This window comes from Setaria viridis, chromosome 7 (genome assembly GCF_005286985.2).
Source record: "Setaria viridis chromosome 7, Setaria_viridis_v4.0, whole genome shotgun sequence".
NCBI lineage: Eukaryota > Viridiplantae > Streptophyta > Magnoliopsida > Poales > Poaceae > Setaria > Setaria viridis.
In genome coordinates, this window is record NC_048269.2 from 17,325,950 (window position 1) to 17,345,110 (window position 19,161).

At 45.2% G+C, this 19,161-nt stretch overlaps 2 protein-coding genes across 3 annotated transcripts; both read left to right on the forward strand.

Moving 5' to 3' along the window:
- The first annotated feature begins 1,450 nt into the window (after positions 1–1,450).
- Positions 1,451–4,369, forward strand: LOC117865722 (glycerophosphodiester phosphodiesterase GDPD2). The gene is made up of 7 exons (XM_034749961.2): positions 1,451–2,184; positions 2,782–2,841; positions 2,959–3,039; positions 3,150–3,350; positions 3,445–3,540; positions 3,660–3,856; positions 3,959–4,369. The coding sequence occupies exons 1-7, from the start codon at positions 1,846–1,848 to the stop codon at positions 4,191–4,193; spliced, it is 1,209 nt and encodes a 402-aa protein (XP_034605852.1). The 5' UTR covers positions 1,451–1,845; the 3' UTR covers positions 4,194–4,369.
- A 9,259-nt stretch (positions 4,370–13,628) lies between these two features.
- On the forward strand, positions 13,629–18,735 carry LOC117865024 (dihydrolipoyllysine-residue succinyltransferase component of 2-oxoglutarate dehydrogenase complex 1, mitochondrial). 2 transcript variants are annotated; one of them, XM_034749101.2, is made up of 13 exons: positions 13,629–13,812; positions 15,683–15,740; positions 15,813–15,852; positions 15,967–16,034; positions 16,124–16,198; positions 16,268–16,323; positions 16,408–16,452; positions 16,674–16,940; positions 17,016–17,110; positions 17,620–17,710; positions 17,789–17,899; positions 17,981–18,175; positions 18,260–18,735. In XM_034749101.2, the coding sequence occupies exons 1-13, from the start codon at positions 13,765–13,767 to the stop codon at positions 18,449–18,451; spliced, it is 1,341 nt and encodes a 446-aa protein (XP_034604992.1). In that variant the 5' UTR covers positions 13,629–13,764; the 3' UTR covers positions 18,452–18,735. The 2 variants fall into 2 exon arrangements, with proteins under 2 accessions (XP_034604992.1, XP_034604993.1); XM_034749102.2 differs by having other exon boundaries at positions 15,970–16,034.
- Positions 18,736–19,161: the final 426 nt, after the last annotated feature.

Genomic DNA, 19,161 nt, shown 5'->3' on the forward strand with positions numbered 1-19,161 from the left:
CCCTTCAATAATTGGAATCTATTTAATGGAGTATGCTATTTATCTTGGAATGTAGCATTCCACAACTTTCCAAAGTTTAGATATAAGTCTATCTTAAATTCATAGGGTGGGAGATGGAAATTGATTCCATAGATCCTCATGCTATGTTTCTAATGTGCAACTTATATCACGCTCTCCGACTCGCTTCCCTATAATAGAAGTGCAGCATATCAGTATCTCTCCCATATGGCCAACAATAATATACTATATTAGCTTAATTAATTTGTGTCTAAATTGTGATTATTAGAATGGAATTCAATTACAAGGATCGGGGCCTTAGTGATTTCTTTGGGAGCAGTATGCCTCGGTTGCTATTTGTTTCTAAAAGCTTCTTTAAAAATTTATCTGCAAAAATCAAATATTTTTAAGTGTTTGTGACTTGGAGTATTCTGACATGAACACACAAATGGAACATTCAATGTCATGAGTGAACCCAAATGCCTCGGAAACGGGATGTAACAATACCCGGTGGGAGATAAGGAAGTCGATGTGAAACGGATGCGAATTGCCATTTCTGAGAATTCAAACCCACGCACTTCGGTGATATGGTCGTGCACTTAATTTCGAAGAATCCCTAGCATATGGTGGTGCACTGATGCTTTGTCTCTGCACAACAAACTGTTAAATAAAGGTTGAAAAATCTTAGGGAAAAAAAGTCAACTGATGGCTTATTCAAAATAGCGGCACGGTCCGTGGCTGGGTGAGATGATATGAGACATGAGAGAGAGACTCTCCTTCGAGTGCCAAATTTTGCCAACCTTTTTAATCTTCCACCTGGCCGTGGCCGCGCGCGAATCCGTTCGACCGAACTGCCGGATTAGTACCTGTACCGGCCCAGATATCTTGGGAGCAGTTGCAGCTATTGATCGAAGTGTGTGGCACTCGACGGAGAGCATGCGTGTGTAGCTGTGCACGTTCCCCGTATCATTTCTTTTGGAGCGGCGTGCAGTGGTGGGCAACGACGATCGATCTTGAAGCGCCACGGCACGCCAATCGCCGGACCTCCCGTGTGCCTGCCGCCGCGTCGATCGCTAGGTCACGAAGGATATCCATTTCTGTACGGTTCTGGAACATCGGAAGATAAAGAGGAAAAATTGGAGCAAGAAGGGATCTTCCTCGGAAGCAAGTAGCTGAAGCTGACGCGACCCGCGACCACCCGGCGGCACGGCAGCAGCCGCCGCGAGGCTGGACCTTTGGACCGGATGGAAGCAGTGCTTCGCTTCGCTGTCTGTCCTAGGTCTTGTTTTAGTTGATAAAGTTTGGAGGTGCCAAATTGCTGTTACAGCACTGTAACACACTGTAGCGTTTCGTTTGTATTTGTGAATTATTGTTCAAACATTAACTAATTAGGCTCAAAAGATTCATTCGCAAAGTACAATAAAACTGTGCAATTAGTTTTTAATTTCGTCTACATTTAGTACTCCATGCATGTACCGTAAGTTTGATGTGATGAGAAATCTTCTTTTTACATAGTGTTAAAGTTGGAAGACCTAACCTGAATCGCCGTCGATTTCTTCCTCGTTTTCCCCGCGCTTCTTCTCGGTTTCTCGCACGCAAACCACCCCACCCACCTGACCCTCAACAGAGAGCGAGAGGCTGTGTGTATATAAATAGCGTCCTCTCCCTGGCCTCCACAAATTAGCAGCAAAAAAGCCGCGCGCATTCCAGGTGTGATTTGGCCGTTATCTAGCAAGCACTAACCCTTCTCCTCACCGGCCGGTCGGTCGCCTCGTCTGACTAGGGTCAGCCAGCCACGCACCGCCGCCAGCCGCCCGGCGACGTAGCGTCCCCTTCACCTGGACGACGATGGCTCAGCGCAAGGCCGCGCGCGCTGCCGCCGACGCCGCCGTCCCGCCCGCCATGCCGGAGCCGGACATCGCCGCGGAGCTCCACGCCCTAGTGGCCTCCTCCACCTTCCCCGCGCCGTGCATCGGAGGTGCCGCGGCGGCGGAGGCGGCGGCGAGGGACGACGCCGGGCGGAGGCGGCCGCCGCTCGTGGTGATCGGGCACCGCGGGAAGGGGATGAACGCGCTGGCGTCGCCGGACCCGCGGGTGCGCGGCGACGTCAGGGAGAACACGCTCCGCTCCCTCAACGACGCCGCCGCCAGCCACCCCACCGTCGCCTACGTCGAGTTCGACGTCCAGGTGCGCGACGCAACCATTACATTCTTTTCCCCACGGCGTTTCGCTCGCCGCGGCCGCCGTCGTCCGCCGTTGACCAAGCCGGTTCTTAGACGAGGGTGGATTTGACTTCTCCGTGGACAGTCGGGGGCGGTGGGCCCCGGTGGCCTCCTTGAGAGCTGACACGTGTGTGTGTGGGTGGGTGGCATGCTGGCGGGCCGGGAGGGACCGGAACAGGGAGAGCTCGTGGCGTCGGTCCAGAAACATCGGTCCAGTTCTCGAGTTCTCGAGCTCCTCCCGGATCTCGGGGAGAAAACTTGAACGAAAGATTTCTAAACAACAGACAAATTCATTGATCCGATCAATCTACACAAAAATCGCATCTTACATTGATAAAATTTCAAAGCAAACACAGTAAAATTAGTAACTTGTTATCTTGGTATTTCTGCCTCTGCAGCTCAGAATGAAACACGCTAGAATTCTGTATTATCGATGCAAGAGATATTTGATTTGTATAATATCGAACTTATTGTAATCGCAAAGTTCTATCTCCTTAGCACTGCCTCCTTTATATCAAAACACGCTGGAATGGGTAGCTAACCGTGACCGTGATTTTTGCAGGTCACCAAGGATGGCTGCCCGGTCATCTTCCACGACAACTTCATCTACACCCAAGAAAATGTAAGCATATCCCAGAATTCCAATGTTACATGTTACTACTTACCATAAACCATTTTGTTCTCTCACGTTGCACATCGTATCATGCACCACAAACTGTGATCAATACTCGAATTTCAGGGCGAGATCTCAGGGAGGCGCGTCACCGAGCTTCACCTCGACGAGTTCCTCTCCTACGGGCCCCAGAGGAACCAGGAGAAGGTATGCACCGTGAACAGCCACGAGCCTTTCAAAATCCTAAACGACCGCGTTGCCAGATTCAGTAATGTTCGAGCTCACCTCCGTGTTGCCTTGCCGAATTGTTCTTGCAGGCTGGGAAGCCGCTGCTCCGGAAGCTCAAGGACGGGAGGATCCTCAAGTGGGACGTGCAGAAAGAAGACGCGCTCTGCACGCTGCGGGAGGCGTTCGAGGGCGTCGACCGCCGCGTCGGGTTCAACGTCGAGCTCAAGTTCGACGACGACCTCGCGTACACGGAGGAGGCCCTCACCGGTGTCCTGCAAGCCGTCCTCAAGGCACGTTGCTATGAGCAAGAACCGATGCTAGCTTCCTTGTGCAACATCTCTGAATACACTTACTGACCGCTCTGCTACGGCTTCTGTTCATCAGGTTGTCTTCGAGCACGCCGACGGCAGGCCCGTCATCTTCTCCAGCTTCAAGCCCGACGCCGCGCTGCTCATCCGGAAGCTGCAAGACAAGTACCCTGTAAGTGCCATTGCTGACACGGCCATGGTTGAGCTTGAGCACATAAAGTTTTCGGACCGTGAACAGTGACTGGTGGCTGAACCTGTTCGAAATTGTTGCGACGCGACTCGATCGATCAGGTGTACTTCCTGACGAACGGAGGGACGCAGATCTACGCGGACCCGAGGCGGAACTCGCTGGAGGAGGCCGTCAGGCTGTGCGTCGACGGTAGCCTACAGGGGATCGTGTCGGAGGTCCGGGCGATACTCCGGCAGCCGGCGGCGGCGGCCAAGATCAAGGAGGCCGGGCTGTCGCTCATGACCTACGGCCAGCTCAAGTGAGTGACACTTAAATCCACTGAACACTTTACGTGGCTACCTGCGACGCTGACGGCCATCAGGAACTGAACGTGTCATCGTCGTGTTTTTGTTTCTTGCAGCAACGTGCCGGAGGTGGTGTTCGTGCAGCACCTGCTGGGGGTGGACGGCGTCATCGTCGACCTGGTGCGGGAGATCGCCGAGGCCGTGTCAGCGTTCTCGGCCGCCGCGCGGGAGCCGAGCCCCGAAAGCTGCGGGGAGGTTGAGAGGCTAGAGACGGCGGCGGCGGGGACGCCGAGCTTCTCCCCGCGGGAGATGTCCTTCCTGCTCAGGCTCATCCCCGAGCTGGTGCAGTAGCGTGTTTCTAGCCTAATCCAGGTTTGACTCGCTATAGAGTAGTCGTTGACTCTGCATGTAACTCGCGTCAGCCCCAAAGGGGCAGAGGATCAGGCATGTAATTTCCGAATTGTATAGAATTTTGACAAAACGAACATGTACTTACAATGTTCCGGCGACCTTCTCTGTGCTCTCGTGAGTCCTCTGTTTATCGTACATCCCCATGAGATCGAAGTCGGAATCTTGGGATTGAAGTTTTCATCGACAAGTATATTGTGTGGCTTAAGATCTCTATGAATGATCCCCTTGTCGTGGAGAAACCGGAGGCCACGAGCGACCCCCAAGATGATGTTGAACCATGTAGCCCACTCTAGCTTTGGGGACTGAAGAGACGCTGAAATTGTATCCGAACCAGAATTTGTTACTACTCTCAGGATTATTTGACGTTCTATCCCAAAACCACCTTTGTTATTTGAACTGACACCTCCAATCGGAACGTCATCTATAACCGACCGAAGAGAGTACCTTTTTAGCTCGGATATTTCTAACAAAATCCTCTCTTATTTAACCATTAGCAGACAACTAAGCTCAACTTTGTACCAGAATTTCTCAACACGGAGGAGGTGCAAAAAGTCATGTTTTCCCACGAACTGCTGTACTATTCCTTTTTTTCCATTTTCTTTTTGGTTATATATAGGACCGAAATAGTGCTAGACTTTTTAATAGGGTAGAATTAGTTTCTATTTATATCATTAGGATTGCTTGACATCCAATCCACTATCAGCCATGAGACTCAAAATAGATAAACCTAATATTTGTAGTATACTAGTCCATCAACCCGTGCTCCCGCACAGGCTAATATTTTTAAAATCTATTGTATTTGAAAATTATTTAGAAATTAAACTCCTAGCTAATAATCAAAATTGTTTACCTATTACTCTCTTATTTTTCAATACTTCAACCTAATACTTATATAGATATGTACCTATCTTTGTCCAGTTGTGATTGATTTTTAATTAATAATTACTCTATGCACCTTTTCATCCATATTCATACTTTTTCCATTTTGTATCACACCTCCAATCCTCCATACATTATGTTTAGCATACAAATCAATATTTTTCATCAATTCCTCACATACATGTATAAATGGTCTAAATGGTGGCACTCATCATGTGTATATACTTTAACTTAATATTTTTATATTAACAATGACATAAATAGTTAATTTAGAATCATATATTAGTTTACTTTTTGACATTTTTGTACGATGCACATGAAGATAATTAGATTAAGATTTAGGTGTTTACTTTAGGTTATTTGTAATAACGACATACGTGGGTAACATAGATAAAATTTTAGAATAACATTTTAAGTTATGCTTTATAATGATGTGTATTAGTAGATTGAATGAAGATTATGGGGTTAATTTAGTTTATTTTTTAAATAGCTGAGCTCAGTAATTTAAATATAGGTTTAGAGCTTATTTTTGAATATTTTCACAATGACGGTGGTGGGTAACTTTTTAGAAAATATAATAGATCAATGGCTATGATTATTAGAGTTTACAGGATTGGTGTTTGATGTTTTTAATTTTTATAAGAATTTGTTTCTTTTTTCTAGCTTGTCTTGTGGGAACTAATGTGGAGTCTCCAATGGAAAAAAATAGAACTAATGTGGAGTCTCCAATGGAAAAAAAAGAGACTATATTGCTACAAAACTATTACCATAAGCTACCTCTCGTTTGTTAAATATTAGAACACAATACTTATGTAGATATATACTTAATATATTTATCCAATTGTGATAGATTTTAGTTAGTAATTACTCTATAATATTTTCATCCACATTTATAATCTTTAACTTTTTACATCGCAGGTATGCGCTTGAATTTGTTTAATGAACCCTAAGTTTGAGATAAAATTTTAGCATAGAAATCTATATTCTCATCATTTTATATCCTAATAAATAGTGACACACATCATGTGTATATACCTTAATTATTATATCGTATACCAATAGTGTAAGATATAGATGATTTAGAATCATATATTGCTGTATATTTTTAATTAAGGTTATTTGATTCAAACGTAGGGTTACCTTATGTTATTTTTAATAATAGCATTGTGGGTAATATAGATGCAAATTTAAGGGGTTACTAAAAGTTTTTAAAGTAATAGTGGTAGGCAATTCAGTTGTAAATTAGGGGGTTATTTTAAATATTGTTTATAATGGCATAAGTGGATAATTTTAATGAAGATTAGGGGGTTACTTTAGTTTATTTTGTATAATGGCAGAGGTGGGTAATTTATATATAGATTTAGGGGATTACTTTAGGCTCTTTTTCTAGAGTGTCCACTTAGAAATCCTAGGTGGCTTCACCTAGAGGCTTCAAAAGAAGCCTCCAATTAGTAATAGTAAGATTCATCTTCTCACATGGTATAGAGTTGTTGTTGTTCGTTAGCCGTTGCCTCCACAGCTTCCACCGCCCCTACATGTGAGATGATCCCATTTCTCTTTCGGGCTTGCAACTCGTAGTCCTAGGGTCCACGTTAACGTTAATGAGTTAAGAGTTTTCCTTGGTCACTCGTAGTCTAGGCCGCCCTCTCCCCTCTGCTGCGCTCCAGTTGAACATGGTCACCAGAGCCCTTCCGGGGCTGGGACCTGGGAGGTTGGTGCGGCTCGTCGTGTCCCGTTCCCTGGGACGTGCGCGCCGAAGGTGTCGCGCCAGACTGATCGGAGGCGTTTATGGATGCCACCGCCGCAGCAACACGATCCCTACGTCTCCTCCTCTCGGGGGGCTGCTATATATACAACGTGTGAAAGCTGGTTAAGGTTCGTGGTTTTAAAGCCCACCTAAATAGAGATCTGAATTTAGCATTTCAAAAGATAGGTTTCAACATTTTCTCAATAATAGATCAACATCTAAATTACCTATATTTGTCAATATTTCTTTGAAGAAAAAGCTAAAGTGATGCCTAAATTATTTAAATATGCGATTATATAAAAAGAATATATATCTCAAAGTACTCCGTACACACGTGTCTAAATTTTTGACTTATTATTATTAATATTGCGTAGTGTCAGTAACCACGCAGACTATGTGTACACGTATGCACCAGGTGTTGAGTATTTATTTTAATACTAAACATATAGCTGAAGCTAAGTGTATCACAACCGGATAAGGATTATAGTGTGATCATCATCCGTCTGTATTTTGTAAGTCATATTTCGTTTCATTACAACAGCACATTTATGTAATGAAAAAGAATATTCATAATAAAGTATTTTCGAGTACGAATCTAGTGACATCAACTTTCTATCACAAAAAATATATATTAATATAGAATAACTATATATTGGCCAAAGGCATGTCCTAACAAAATGAAATATAAGCCTATATGGTGCTTAGAATATGGACAGATGAGAGACAACAAAGATAGGCAATTTTGATTAGCATGAACTTCTAACACTAATCTCTCTTAAAATTATTACCCCTCCCCCTCCCTTCCGTTGAACCTTAAAAATTTTTTGCCCGCCTAAGAGCAAGGGTTACGACTTACGAATCGGTAATAACCAATGTAATAACCGTAGTTTTATGCTGTATGACCATATGTGTTACGTCAGTGAACTCAAAAGTCTTCTCCTTAAGTATTCATATTTTATATAGCACAGGTCTTGCATCTCATAATTTGGACCAAAAACCAAACACCAGTAAGTTCGTCTCTTATGCCTGACTTCAAGCCATTCACGTACCGGTCTGATCTGGCTCCATAGGCGAGCACCGGTAGGCGGTAGCTCTACCTACACCCAAGGCACAACGACAGCCGGACCGGGCCAGACGCCGCCGGCGTACGGACGATGTACCCTGGAACTGGAAGAGATGGCTCCTGCAGCACCTCCGTCCTGTTGTCACTGCTCAGCATGGCAATGACTTGCCCCCATGGTCGGCCGCCTTGGCAGGTCGGTCCTACTGCACGCAGAGGAGCACGATGTGCACTACCCTCAGCATGTGCCGCGCCGCGTGCTCCTGCCCGTTGACGCCCAGCTTCCTGTCCATGACGTCGACCGCTCGATTCTCCTTCCGGTGCTGCCACACCTTCTCACATAGTAATCAGCAAACTCTTGCAGAATCATGAGGAGATAGCATAAACCCCCCCCCCCCCCCCCCCCCCCCCCCCCCCCCCCCCCCCCCACACACACGATCACTACCAAAATCCCCAACTTCATTGGGGCATATTTCATAACACAATACTATGTTAGTGTGAAATTCGCGAATTTTTTTATTACCAAACTAAAATGATTAAATATTTATCTAATAATTATCTTGAATACGGCCACAAATCCACTGCTCCCTATCCTGTTACTATTTAAGAAATGACTTGTTGCAGCCTTAAGAACTTTGTAGTCATAGAGTTGGCAACTCGTTCTTTCTCCATCCTTGTCCTCTTCTTTCGTGCTCCATCGCTCCTCTCCTTGGTCATACATGTTCTCCCCTCTTATGCCATCTACATGATTCGTGAAATAAAAAATAAGGCACAGAAATAGTGATACAAAGGGAGAAATCGAGTGATTTCCTATCATTTGCTAGAATAGGATCTTGTGACACTTATGATGGATCCTGGAAAATTATTAACATGGAAAGAATTGAGACCAGGTGGGGCCGGATGTACCATCCCAATTTTCCTAAGCATTTAAAATATGGACCCCAAAAACTTTTTCTAAAATTTATATAGCAATTCAAGCCATAGAGCCTTGCATTTGAATTATTGCATCACAAATAGTTTTCCATAATCAAATATGCATTTGTTTGAGCTAACTACTCCATCTACTCCAAAATATTCCACCTTAACATTCCTTCCAAGCCCTTACACCAAAACCAATTCAAATTTGAACATATTTCAAATTTGAACTTAAAACACCTTACCAACTAAAAGGAAAAACCATTTAAACCTACTTGGGCTGATAACCTCAGAACCGGCCCCTTCCCCTTTCCAGCCTGGCCTACCTCCTCTTTCTCCCGCACATGGCCCAAACCAACTGCCTCGGCCTGCCACTTCGCTTAGCCCAGCCCTGCCACACGATGATGTCATCCTGATGTCATCATCCCCAACCTCCATCCATCCCCCCTTCCCTTCTCCTCGCCCGCCCACGACATCACGCCAGCCGTGTGCCGTACCCGGCCCTCCAGCCACTCTCACTGTTCCCTGGCGAGCGCGCCGCCATCGCTCATACTCCTATCGTCGCCGCACCTATCAGAACCCTTCCCCCCGCTCAAGAACCCAACCGCCCCTATTCATTTCCCCGCGCTCCAGAGCGTGGCCACCGGCGAGCTCCCCCTGATCTCCTCCATCCCAGCCTGATTCATCTCCCCGGTGAGCGCGCCACACGTGCCAGCACCAAGCGTGTCCACAACCGCGCTCCTTCCCGCCAGCATCCTCTCTCCCGGCCCTATCCACCCCCGCCACTAATGCCACGCGCCGCCGCACCATTGGCGGCCGGCCGGCCCGGATAAGCTTGGCCAAGGCCGTCCGAGCCCCCAATCCTCTTCGTTGGGCTATAAATAGCCCTTCCGACACTCCTTACCCCCCCTCTCCACCACTCTCCACCACTCTCCTTCGTCGGAATAGGATCCTGCCGCACCTCCTCCACCCGCCACCATGCTCTATCTCCTAGAGCCGGGTTGGGTCGAAGTCGAGGAGCCCCGCGCAGTGGTAGCCACCTCCCTCACCCGTATCGAAGCGCCGCTCCCGCTGGCCGCTCGTCGCTAAACCACCGCCGCCGCTCAATCCCATTGCCCGCAGCTCGCCGCCAGCCAAATTCTGGATGTCACGCTGCCCGCGTGAGCTTCCAAAAAGTCCCAGGTACAACCGCTATGCTGCCCGTGCTGCTATATGTCCTCCTCGCCTTCTCCAGCCATATCCCCGCTCGGCCGTTGCGCCGTCGGGATTCCGGCGAGCCGCCGGCGTTGCTCCGGTCTACCACCGGCCACCCTAAGTCCTCCACTGCACGCGTCGAGCCACCTCGAGCCTTCCCATGCCCTTAGCACCCCCAAACCCCCTCTAGACCTCACTCCCCTCGCATCCGTGCTGCCGTGCAACTCCGACAAGCTCCAAGCTTGCCGTCGGTCACCACTCATTGACCACACTGTCCTCCACCGGTCCGCCATGGCCTCCTCTAGCCCCTGGCCACTTCCTGCCCTGGCCCAAGCCTTCCCTCGTCCGGCACAGCCTGCCGGCGAGCTGTCCTGCCACACGCGACGGTCCGGTGACCCCAACTGGGTGGCGCTGCTCCCCTTCCCATCCCTGCACCGCATCTACATACACTGCATGCACGCACTCTCCCTCAGCCCATCACGTGGACCGCCAGCCCACAGCACAGTCCGGCCACGCTAGCCCCCACACGGCCCCCTCGCCACATCATGCCAGGACCGCCTATCTCTCTCTCCTCCCCCCATCCGCTTTGTTAGCTACAGCCACCCGAATAAACATACACCAATTCTCACCTAGCCATGTTAGAAATTCCCAAAAATTATCAAAAATTCACCAAAATATATTAGAACCCATTTTAAACCCAACCATACCTTGTTTGTCCAAATCTCACATCCATAACCCCTATAACTAAACCCTCCTTTCATTAATGAAGAACCCCATATTTCATGTGGCCAAAAATAGGAAACCATCCCGAAAAGCTATGGAAAAATCCTAGAAAATTCTAGGAAATTACTCAAGCCTCCTAAACCCCAATTATCCTCCTGTAACCCATGTTTGATGTATTGCTATAATTGTTTGCTTGGTTGCTTACGTATAACTACGATAATATAGAAAACGACGACACCAAAAACGCATTTGACGATCCAGACTACGAAGAAGAAGCTCGATCCAGACTTCGAGGAAGGAAAGTCCCACAAATCATCATCATCTTTTATCCCAAGCTTTATTAATAAAATAAACCAAGATAATAATTTTTTTATAAGCTTTGTATATTTTCCTTTATTTCGTTGCTTAGCTCGTCCTAATAATTTTGAGCCCTCCTTGATATCATGAACCCCATATACACTAGGTCATATCATGACTCACAAATTCTAAGGAGGAGTGAGAGTACTTTAAAAATGGCATAAAATAACTTAAGTAAGTCTAGCAGCCAATTAAGGCTGGATCCGCAAGTAAGAGGATAGCCTCGGTAGAGGATCCTATCCTAAATAAGCTTACTCTAGTCATATGAGGACCGGATCATGGGAAAGTCTTTCTAGTGAATAGTACAGCCGCACGTGCCAAAAAGGTACAGCCTTCGGGAGTGACTAAACATGTGAGGCCTTGATTCACACCCCACTACAGAATCTAATAAACTTTCCCAAGAGGCCACTGTGGGCAACAGATAGACTGGAGCAAGACCTTCGCAATCCTAGGTCTGTTCAGCACGGGTCTCGAGTTGAGGTCTGTAGAACCTGTTGACATTGTATGTCAAGTTATGATGCATCTTTTCCCGGGACAGAGTCCACGAGTGGACATAGTGTGACCCCTATTTAGACCCCAGCCATATCTATGGACGGAGTTAGGGAATGTTGTCTAGGAATAGATACTGGTGGGTACGGGTCTCGTAGGTCAGTACCGCCTATGATCAAGGTACAGGCTGATCGAACGTGTGGGTAAAGTGTACACCTCTACGCAGAGTTATAAAAACTTTTCGAATAGCCGAGGCTCACGGTTAAGAGCTCACATAGTTAAAGCTCCCATTGATTAGTCATAGAGTGAGATTCAGGCTTGTCTTGGGATGTGTCTAGAAATAAGGCAAAAGCTGGCTCGGGTAATCCCTAACGGATCCCGATGCTCTTAAAACTTAGGGACCGGTAGGGAGCTAGTTTTTCCTCCAGGACCAACAACTTATAAATATTTGCATTTCATTCTCTTCAATTTATAACCATATACATTGTGCATGCAACTAGCTTTCGGGCAAACTAGCAGCTATTCCTTGAAATCCTGCATGAAATAATACAACAATTGTGGGATTTGCTGAGTACCCATTATATGATGCTTACCCTTGATTCTCCTTCCTTTCTTTCTTCAGAGGAAGAAGTTGCTAGTGAGGAAGACGAGGATCTTCCCTAGGAGCCAAGCCGCTTGCAGGCTTGGGATTGTTATGTAGGACTCCGCTGTATAATTAAGGTTGAGGCTACGGCCCTATCATTGTAATATTCTTTCTCTTTTTCAACCTTATGTAAATTATCAATAAAAGTTGTACGAAGTATGGATGTGATACTTCTCGTGTGAAGTGTCCGTATCATCTACTGATCCAGGGAATGATATGAATGACATTCGGGGTCCCTTTTTAGGGGCAGCCCCCATACCGGGTTTGTTGGATGACCGTATGTTGTTGCTTTGGTGGTTGCTCCGTTCGTGTCATTTGAGGACTGTACCGTTGTGGCACACTGATCGAGGTTGAACAGTATTAACCACATGCCGGGAGTAGAACGTAGTCGAAACCGATAAACCTACGTACATTCGTGCGCTAGTAGATTGAGCTTGATATCATCATTCGTATGATCATGGTGTTTTTAGCGTAGGAGCCAAGCTCAAACTTGATGTGAATGATAAGCCATTAACACACTGTTTGGTTGGTGGCGATGCACCGTAGAGAAGTACTTTATGTTTTGCACCGTACTACGTGTCATGGGTGCTGTATCTCTCAATTTAATGCTCTCACTACCGTTCAACTAAAGAGATCGTACCTCTTTATAAAAAAAATCGTACCTCATTTTTTAGCCCCTTTGGAATAAAGGATTGGCGGAGGAATTCTGTAGGATTTAGTTCCTATAGAAATTTTTTATATGTATCCTTTTGGAACAAAGGATTGGACATCCAAGAATCCTACAAAATTCCTATGGAATGCCTCAATCCATAGGAAATTTTGAAGAAAATCTAATATGAGATCCCATCTTTTGAAAATTTTCCTTTGTCTCTCCTCATATTCCTATATTTTTCCGATGTTATATCCAAATGCTCCCTTTAAAAGTCTCCAGCGTGCTAAATTCCTATAGGATTGTAATCCTACATTTTTCCTATTCCAACGTTTTGAGAATCCAAAGGAGGCCTTGACTATAAACACCATCAACGTTGTAAAAAAATGTCATCAACTCGGTACATGAAATTATTTCCCAATCCAGTCAAAACGAAGAGAGAATTGTCATTAGTCAAAGAGGTTGAACGATCGTGGCAGCTACAAAAGAAAAAAAATAGACCAAAAGCAGACACCTGGCATCGACGGGAAGTCGGGAAGGAAGTCGCCACCAAGAGAAACAAAAAGTAACGGAAGGGAGAGGGCGCCGCCCCCCACTGGCAGGTGGGTCAGGAGCGGCCCGGAGAAGCCGAAGCGACCAGAGGGGGCGTCCCGCGCCTGGGCCCCCCATTCCGCTTCCAGATCTCATTATTGCACGCGGCCACCCCCCTTTCGCAAGTCAGAGAAGCGAGGAGGAGGCGAGAGATTTGCATCCCGAGGGAGAATAGAAAGGGACCCAACCCAAATCAAATCCCTGGTGCCCCCTTCCTTCCCCCACACGCCGCCGTCGCCGCCGCCGCCGTGAGGACTCCGGCGAATGGCGTCCCGCATCGCCTCGGGCCTCCTCCGCCGCCGCGCCGGCGCCGTAATGCCCCTTTCCCTCCCTCCCTCCCTCTCTCCTCCCTCGTGCGCGTGGTCTCCCTTGGCGGCTAGCTCCTGTTCCCCATTCTGGTTCGGGAGAAGCCGATGGATTTAGGGTTCGCGCGGTGGTCCGATGCGGCGTCCCCCGTCCGATGGGTGTGCTCTTCGCCTTCGGATTTGCGTCCAGGCGTCCTGGATGGGGTCGTGGTTGGTTTTGCAGGGGCATCTGGTGGCGTCGAAGCTGATGCTTCTGGGTCTCCCCGAGCCTGCAGGTGGGCGGCGTGGGGCGCTGATGGTTGAGGGACGTCAGCTGTGCGTCCTAGGCTTTTACCCATGATTTGATTAGGACGGACCTGGGACCTGGGGGTGATGATTTGGGGCGCGCCACACGGATTAGGGTTGTAAACGTGCTTCTCTGCTGTTTCTGGCCATTCCAGTGTTAACCTTGCCATTAACTGTTCTGTATAGCTCAGGGATCTTTTAGTGGCCAAGGGATATGATGTACGGGCAACAAATGGATGCAGAGTAAGCGTGAAGCTTGTAATTTCCCCATCTTGTGAGGTTTCGTGCTCTCTGTGGGGGTATCATACATCTAAAGGAGTCTAGTGAATTGATTTCCTTGCTACCATCTCTTTGGTTTAGGTCACCAAAACAATCTGAGAAGAGAATAATGGGCGTTGAATTGTTGTGCTATGGTATTTTCCTTTGTCTAGCTGTTTCCTGCAAAGAGAACCCGTTCTGCGCTGTGTAGAACAATCTATTTAGTGTACAACTGAAAGTACCATTAATTAAGGAGTAGGTTCATGGTATTTCTGATTATTCTTGGTTCATTGTTCCATGCTAACTTTTTTCTGGATATTTTTGGACCATATTTATTAAGTAGATTGTCTTGATGAAAATTTTGTGCTCTGCACTTGAGACCAAGAATGCGTTCATTTTTATATACCACTATAAGTTACTTTTTAGCTGAGATTTTTTGGCGTGCGTTTGAGAAGACCTAGATCCTCAGTTGCACTGGTCTCAGTGTTGATAACCTTATGTGATCATGCGGTATGTGACCTTGTGTGTGATATGTATCAATCTAAGAATAGGGTTTTATGCATAATAGTGTGTAAAATTGTGGCATACATGCTAATCAAGAAACTGATAAAGCTCACAGTTCACCATTTGAGACCCAGATATGTCTTGTTAATGGAAAAGGAGTCAAACACACGTAGATTAATCGAACATCTTAGACCTACTGCTTCAAATATGAAGGTTTTTGGAGATTATTTTATCAACCAATGCTATTCCTTATTGCTGTTGAACTGATAGGTGTTGCCTATAAATAAAACTAAGAAGCTTGTATGGTAGCCCAAGTTCATTTTCCCCAAAAAACCTTCTTCCATCATAAGAAACGATAGTTTGATGGTTAATGGAGTAGGAGTGGGAGTGGGATTTGCTGATAGGGGGTGACTATATCCTAAAGCTTTATGTTATTGCAGACCCTATATTTTGTAAATAAGAAATAGAACATGCCATCTGAGTCAGCTGTAAAGTATGGCAGCTGCTTCAGCATTTGTGGCCATCATTTATAGCAATGTTAAGTTGAATTGGTGCCTTTATTAACAACCTTCAGGGCATTCCTTTATACAAGCTTGAAAAGTGTCACAATTGAGATTGATCCACCATGCCAATCCTATCTAAGTTACTATACTGATTTACAATTCATTCTGAAGTAGTGTATCAAATTTTCTTAGTTATGGTTTTATTATTTTTATGCCATTTTACACTTTCACATTGTAGTAGTGCTGATGCACAGATAATATATGCTTGGATGTATTACTCCTTTACAGCTAATTTCTCTCTTTCTCACTGATCTGACTTACTTGCAGAACCTAGGCCTCCTAAGGAGTTATACACATGTCAGAAACTACAGCAGTCAACTTTCAGGTAATTAGTTTGACTGGCCCTGTTTTTAGTGTTCAAATCTTAACTATTGACTATAATGTCTGTTTTCTCCAGCTTTGATTCCAGCTACGTCCCAGTGCTCGAAGCTAACGAGGTAATTATTAGACTGTTATGAATATGAATGTCTTCATCATTGACCTCACATTAAGTTTTCTTACATTTTTTACTTTCATACAATAATTTTATTCTTGTGATTGAATCTTTTTAGAAGACGTTATTACATGCCGAATGCCTCTCCGTACCAAGTTTGGAGTAGGTCATTTGCTTCAGATAATGGTAAACCACAATAGCCTGTTGAGGTAAATAGTGTTCTATAAATGCATTCCACATTATGTGCTTATCAAGTCTTGCTTTTCTTTCTACAGAAGACAAGGTTGAGGCTGTTGTGCCCTTCATGGGTGAATCTGTAACTGATGGAACTCTTGCTAACTTCTTGAAGAGTATGCTCTCTCCCCCTCCCTCCCTCTTAGGTTGTTCTATATTCTGTCGCTAACACTTCTTTGAAACAGAACCTGGTGACAGAGTCGAGGCCGATGAGCCCATAGCACAGATTGAAACTGATAAGGTATTGGTGCCTTCTGTTTGAATATTTGTAGAAACACCATATTTGCGAATGGTCATAGAAAGACTGTTTTCCTTTCTGTTTCAGGTTACTATAGATGTTGCAAGTCCTGAAGCTGGTGTTATTGAAAAGGTGAATATCTGTGATCCTTTCTGGCTTCCAGTCTGCTTTCTTGGCCATACTTTACCTGTACTGGAGCTGTGGCTTTATGCAGAGATCAAAGATACATACTTGAATTGAATACCATGAGTATCTATTAATGTTTCAGATCAGTGGTTATATCTACTAATGTTACAGATCAGCAGCTACTCCCATACTAATTGTTGCTATTTCTGACTGATGTTGTGTTCCAGTTCATTGCTAGTGAAGGTGATACAGTTACTCCAGGCACCAAAATTGCAATCATATCAAAGTCTGCTCAATCTGCTGAAACACATGTTGCTCCATCTGAGGAAGCAACTCCAAAAGAATCTTCTCCACCAAAAGTTGAAGAAAAACCAAAAGTAGAGGAGAAAGCGCCAAAAGTAGAACCACCAAAGACACAAGCACCTAAGCCTGCTGCACCATCAAAAACGTCCCCTTCAGAACCACAGCTCCCTCCAAAAGAACGAGAGCGGCGGGTAAGGCCTATATTATCCAATGACAGCTGCAGATTTTTTTCAAGGGACATGCAATATTTTACCATGTTGTTGCAGGTGCCAATGCCAAGGCTCAGGAAGCGTATTGCAAACCGTTTGAAGGATTCTCAGAACACCTTTGCAATGCTGACCACATTTAATGAAGTTGACATGTAAGTGTTAGTTTAGTTTGGTCCTATTCTTATATAATAACAATACTTCACGTAACCATAACAGTAGGTTCTATCTCATCGTTTTATTTGTGCCTTCTCCTGTTATCATCCTAATTGTTAAAAGATGTGGCTAGTATCCAAGCAATAAAGAATCTAGTTTGTTGGAGTATGTTTCACTATATGATTGCTGCTCCACTTTGAAGGGGTCCTAATACTTGCTAAAGCACCCTGGAAATTAAGAACATATGCTAACTTATGAAAAGATTGCGTCATATGATTATTGAATATGTATGAATGCTCATAGAAAGTTATTTCGTTGAGGTGCACTGACCAAAATAATCTCATCATTTGTTGTGCAAAACTGCAAATAATTCTTATATCAATATATGTGGTTTATCATCTTTGTTTTCTTACATGTGGACTTAAACATTACTTTCTGCTTGCCATTATCATTTCTTGAAGTCCGGATAGTTGTGTTTATCTATCACTAAATCTTATGATTAATGCAGGACCAATTTGATGAAGCTTCGTTCTGATTATAAAGATGAGTTCGTCACAAAGCATGGTGTCAAATTGGGTCTCATGTCCTGCTTTGTCAAGGTACCTGCCAGTCTTGTGTGTTGCAACCTCTTGCATGATACACTTACATCGTTGTGTTAATTTCATTTATTTTTGCAGGCTGCTGTTTCTGCACTTCAAAACCAGCCCATTGTCAATGCTGTCATTGATGGTGATGACATCATATACAGGGACTATGTTGATGTCAGTGTTGCTGTTGGCACTTCCAAGGTACCATCATATAGCAGATAATTGTCACTCTGATGACTGTTTCCTTCTTTCGTATCTCATTGTGATGTAAATCTTTTTCAGGGCCTTGTGGTGCCTGTTATCCGGGATGCTGATACGATGAACTTTGCTGACATTGAGAAAGGGATAAACAACCTCGCAAAGAAGGCAAATGAGGGGGCACTGTCAATTGATGACATGGCAGGAGGAACATTCACCATCTCCAATGGTGGTGTTTATGGAAGCCTTATCAGCACACCTATCATCAACCCCCCACAGGTAACTTGCTCTCCAGTCATGTAAAACACATTCTGTAGCAGGCTCTGTCCATTCATTTTATACGCCATCTAAAATGAAATGCAGTCAGCAATTCTTGGGATGCATTCCATTGTGCAACGCCCTGTGGTTGTGAACGGCGACATCCTCGCAAGGCCGATGATGTACCTCGCCCTGACATACGACCACAGGCTGATTGATGGCAGAGAGGCTGTCTTCTTCCTGCGCCGCATCAAGGACGTGGTCGAGGATCCCAGGAGGTTGCTGCTTGACATATAAGTTCACGCCCTGGCACTGCCCCGCCAACTGTTTTGTGCTTATCTGGAAATAATACCATGCAAATTTTTTGACTGATGAAAACTAGTTGCTTCCTCCGAAAGGCAGAATCTGAGCTGAGGATATGGTGAGGTTTTTCCTATAATTGTAGAAGAGAGCACCAAACTCAACGCTGAGGTCATGTTCACTTTTCCTATCGAAGATGTTCCATTTCGGGATGTAGTTCCCCGAACACTCGTTTGTTTACCATGCAAAAGCAATAGGGGCTACTGCATTTTTGGGGTTTACATTCTCGCCTTTGTCTGCAACTCGAGAGTCTCGGTTGTATTACCGGTACTGCTTGTAAGTAGGGGTGGTAAAAGTTTCTCAAATTTAGCTTAGCAAAGGATTGAGATCAATAAGGGTCAGATCATAATAATATAATATGATTTTGATCTAAAAATAGATAAGGTTAAGTTGGATTGTGAAGGAGGTAGGAGGATCCTGATTCATTACCACCCCTACCTGCTGCAGCGCTGATAAGTCTTGCTCCAATCGTTCTTGCTGTATCTGCTGAATACTTTAATGAAAACTCGTCAAGAAATACGGTATGAAATACGATATGGGGTATGACCCGCTGCATTCGTTAGACCGACAGTACAAGGGTTAGGCGTGCAGCACAAATTCCTCCGTTCCATTGATATTATAGTTGATGGTCTATTTTTTAAAGGCTA